At 36.6% G+C, this 3,099-nt stretch overlaps 1 protein-coding gene across 1 annotated transcript; it reads right to left on the reverse strand.

Annotated features, from left to right (window-relative positions):
* Positions 1-323: 323 nt before the first annotated feature.
* LOC109169364 lies at positions 324-1,859 on the reverse strand. Its single transcript, XM_019318247.1, has one exon. The coding sequence runs from the start codon at positions 1,857-1,859 to the stop codon at positions 324-326; it is 1,536 nt and encodes a 511-aa protein (XP_019173792.1).
* Between the last annotated feature and the right edge of the window lie 1,240 nt (positions 1,860-3,099).

Below are 3,099 nucleotides of genomic sequence, written 5' to 3' on the forward strand. Positions count from 1 at the left end.
AAACACATTCATTGACATTATGCACTCCCAAAACCCTAGAACTTATCTCCCAATCAACATAGTCATTAGAAGACATTTTTTTTAAACTTTATTTTGCTGAAAATTCACAGAAAAATGGAAGAAATGACGCTGAAAATCCCATAAAATGCAGAAAATTAGTGCAGAAAATGCAGAAATTTTCTTGTGCTAAAAATTTTGCAGAAAATTGCTGGAAAGTGCAGAAAATAATTGCAGCAAAACGCAGAAAAATGCACAAAGAAAATGCAGAATTTTTTTTGTTGTTGTCTTAATTGCATAAAACTTGCAGAAAATATCCCCTAAACTTACTTTCCCTTCCCCACACTCGAACTCAACATTGTCCTCAATGTTAAATATAAAAGCAGGTATGAGAAAATGAAATAAATAGGAAACTTCCCTGTTAGTTGCCAATTTCTTCCGGGACTGCCTTTTGGTGAAGCAACCATGAATGGTCTCTTTTTATCTCTTCCAATCTCTATGGCCTCATACGAACAAACTTTAGTGACCATGAAAGGACCAAACCATCTAGACTTCAATTTCTCTAGGAAAAGCTTAAGATAAGAATTAGACAACAAAACTTCTTGCCCTACATTGAATTCTCTCCAAAAATTATTTTTTTCATGCCAAGCTTTAGTCAATGTTCTCCACAATCTCTCTTCTTTTGCATGAAGTAAATGAGCATAAGAAAACATATGAAAAGTATCATTGTCACTCAAAAATTTGTATTTGAACCGCAATGAAGGTGGTTTAAGTTCAAGTTGATGTGGTATTTCACTAGGTGAATGCTTAACAAATTCTTCTTCTGAAGGTTTCTCAATAACAACAACAAAAAGACATGATTCATCAAAAGTTGGTAATTTTACAGCTTTAGAGATAGAGAATTCCTCTTTTTTTGTACCTACTCTAAAAATCAATTTTCCTAAAGGCATATCAATTAATACTCCTCCTGTCAACAAAAATGGCCTACCAAGTATAAGAGATGTATCTGTGTCACTACCCATATCAAGAATCAGAAAATCAGTAGGAAAATAAAATTTACCAACTTTTACCAAGATATCCTCCACTACTCCAAGCGGGTACTTGATTGATCTATCAGCAAGTTGAAGAGAGATTGTTGTTGGCTTCATTTCAGCTATTTCCAACTTATTGAAAAGCGTTAAAGGCATAAGGTTAATACTGGCACCTAGATCACATAAGCATTTATCAATGACAGTATTACCAATAATAAAAGGAATAGAAAAACTTCTTGGATCCATTAGCTTAGGAGGTAATTTGCTTTGTAGAATAGCACTACACTCGTCATTTAGATGCACAGTAGCAAACTCTTCCAGTTTCTTTTTATTAGACACAATTTCCTTCACGTACTTGGCATAAGATGGCATATTAGCAAGTTCTTCTGCAAAAGGAATATTAATTTGCAATTTTTTAAAAACCTCTAAGAATCTTTTGAAGTTATTATCCTGATTGCTCTTTTGTAACCTTTGTGGATATGGAATGGGGGGCACATAAGGTTTTACTGTAGATGAAGTGAGGTTTTGATCACTAGAACTCTCTTTAGGCACTTGCTCTTCTTCTTTATCACTCTCCTTTTCAACACTCGTGGGTTCTTTTTCTTTCAAACCTTCATTCAAAATCTTACCACTTCTCAGGGTGACAGCCATAGCTCCTTCCCTTGGGTTTATTTCAGTGGTACTAGGAAACTTACCTCGATCTTTTTCTGCAACGAATTTAGCCAACTGACCTACTTGCACCTCTAAATTATGAATGGATGCTTGGTTGGACTGAGCAACCTTATCAATTTTTGCATCCATTTTCTTCATCGTAGTGTCCTGGCTAGCCATGTATTGCATGAACATCTCCTCCAATTGAGGCTTCTTCTACTGAGCAGGAAGTTGAGACTGTTGTGATGCAGGTGGTTGCTGGAAAGGTCTGTATTGTTGATGCTGGAATCCTGATGGTCCTTGTTGCTGAAATCCAGGTGGTCCCATTGGTCTTGCATTACCTTGATCTCTCCATGAGAAGTTAGGATGGTTTCGCCAACCTGGATTATAGGTATAGGAAAATGGATCACTCCTTGGTTGTTGTCTACCCATGTTGGATCCCATGTAATTGGCTTCTTCATAAAATGGTTGCGATGACTCTGCATTCATACAAATAGAAGAATTATGACCATATGCATTGCAATAAACACAAAATTCTCTATTCGAACTATCACGAGTCATCAACAAGTTCATCTGTTTAGTCAATTTAGCCACTTGTGTTGTCAACTCAGATTGTGTGCTTGTAACACCCCGTGTTACGGCCCCTAAAACCAATTAGTTAATTAATCAATAGCCCAAGAGAAAGAATAAATTATAATGATTAATTAGGGAAAAAGGCCCACCATAGTCCGTGGGCCCTCATATCTAAACCCAACCCCTAATCCCAATAGGATTAGACTCTAAATAAGATCCCTAGATCTATAAATAGGGAACTTAGGAGGCACCTAGAATCCCCACCGCAATAATCTCTCACCACCCAAAGAGCTCCAAGAATTCCCCTAGGAGAAATCAAGAAATCAAGAAAGCTTAAAGAAAGATCCTTCATAGCCAAGGAATTAATTAAGGCTAAGAGGTAACCCATGTCTCAACAAAACCTATTTTCATAGCTATGATTCCCCCTTAGGGTTTCCCCCATATTATTGTGAATGGCGAGATCTGTTGATTATTATTGATGCTTGACGTGATGATCCCATGAGGGATCTTGATAATCTTGATATTGGGAGATTCTTGATAATTATGGTGTTCTTGATGATTATATGGAATTCTTGATAATTATGTGTTGTTCTTGATAATTGTGTGATGTTCTTGATGCTTATGTGTTATCCCTACCGAATCTTGCAATTAGAAGGCGAATCGTATTCTTATTGACATAAAAGTGATTAGAACCCTAGGTTGTATCGTATGTTATGATTCTTGGATTGTGGGGTGGGGAAATCGCATGTTTGGGTGTTGATTATGTTTAGAAAAGCATGATAGGTTATGTGCCGTTCGTTTCTCGTATTTGAACCGTTAATTGTCTACGTGTTGATCGTTAATTGCG

This window comes from Ipomoea nil, unplaced genomic scaffold (assembly GCF_001879475.1).
Source record: "Ipomoea nil cultivar Tokyo-kokei standard unplaced genomic scaffold, Asagao_1.1 scaffold3314, whole genome shotgun sequence".
Taxonomy (NCBI): Eukaryota; Viridiplantae; Streptophyta; class Magnoliopsida; order Solanales; family Convolvulaceae; genus Ipomoea; species Ipomoea nil.

Excerpts from the sequence above, each read along its gene's own strand:
- LOC109169364 (XM_019318247.1), bottom strand. The coding sequence starts at position 1,859 with ATGGCTAGCCAGGACACTACGATGAAGAAAATGGATGCAAAAATTGAT.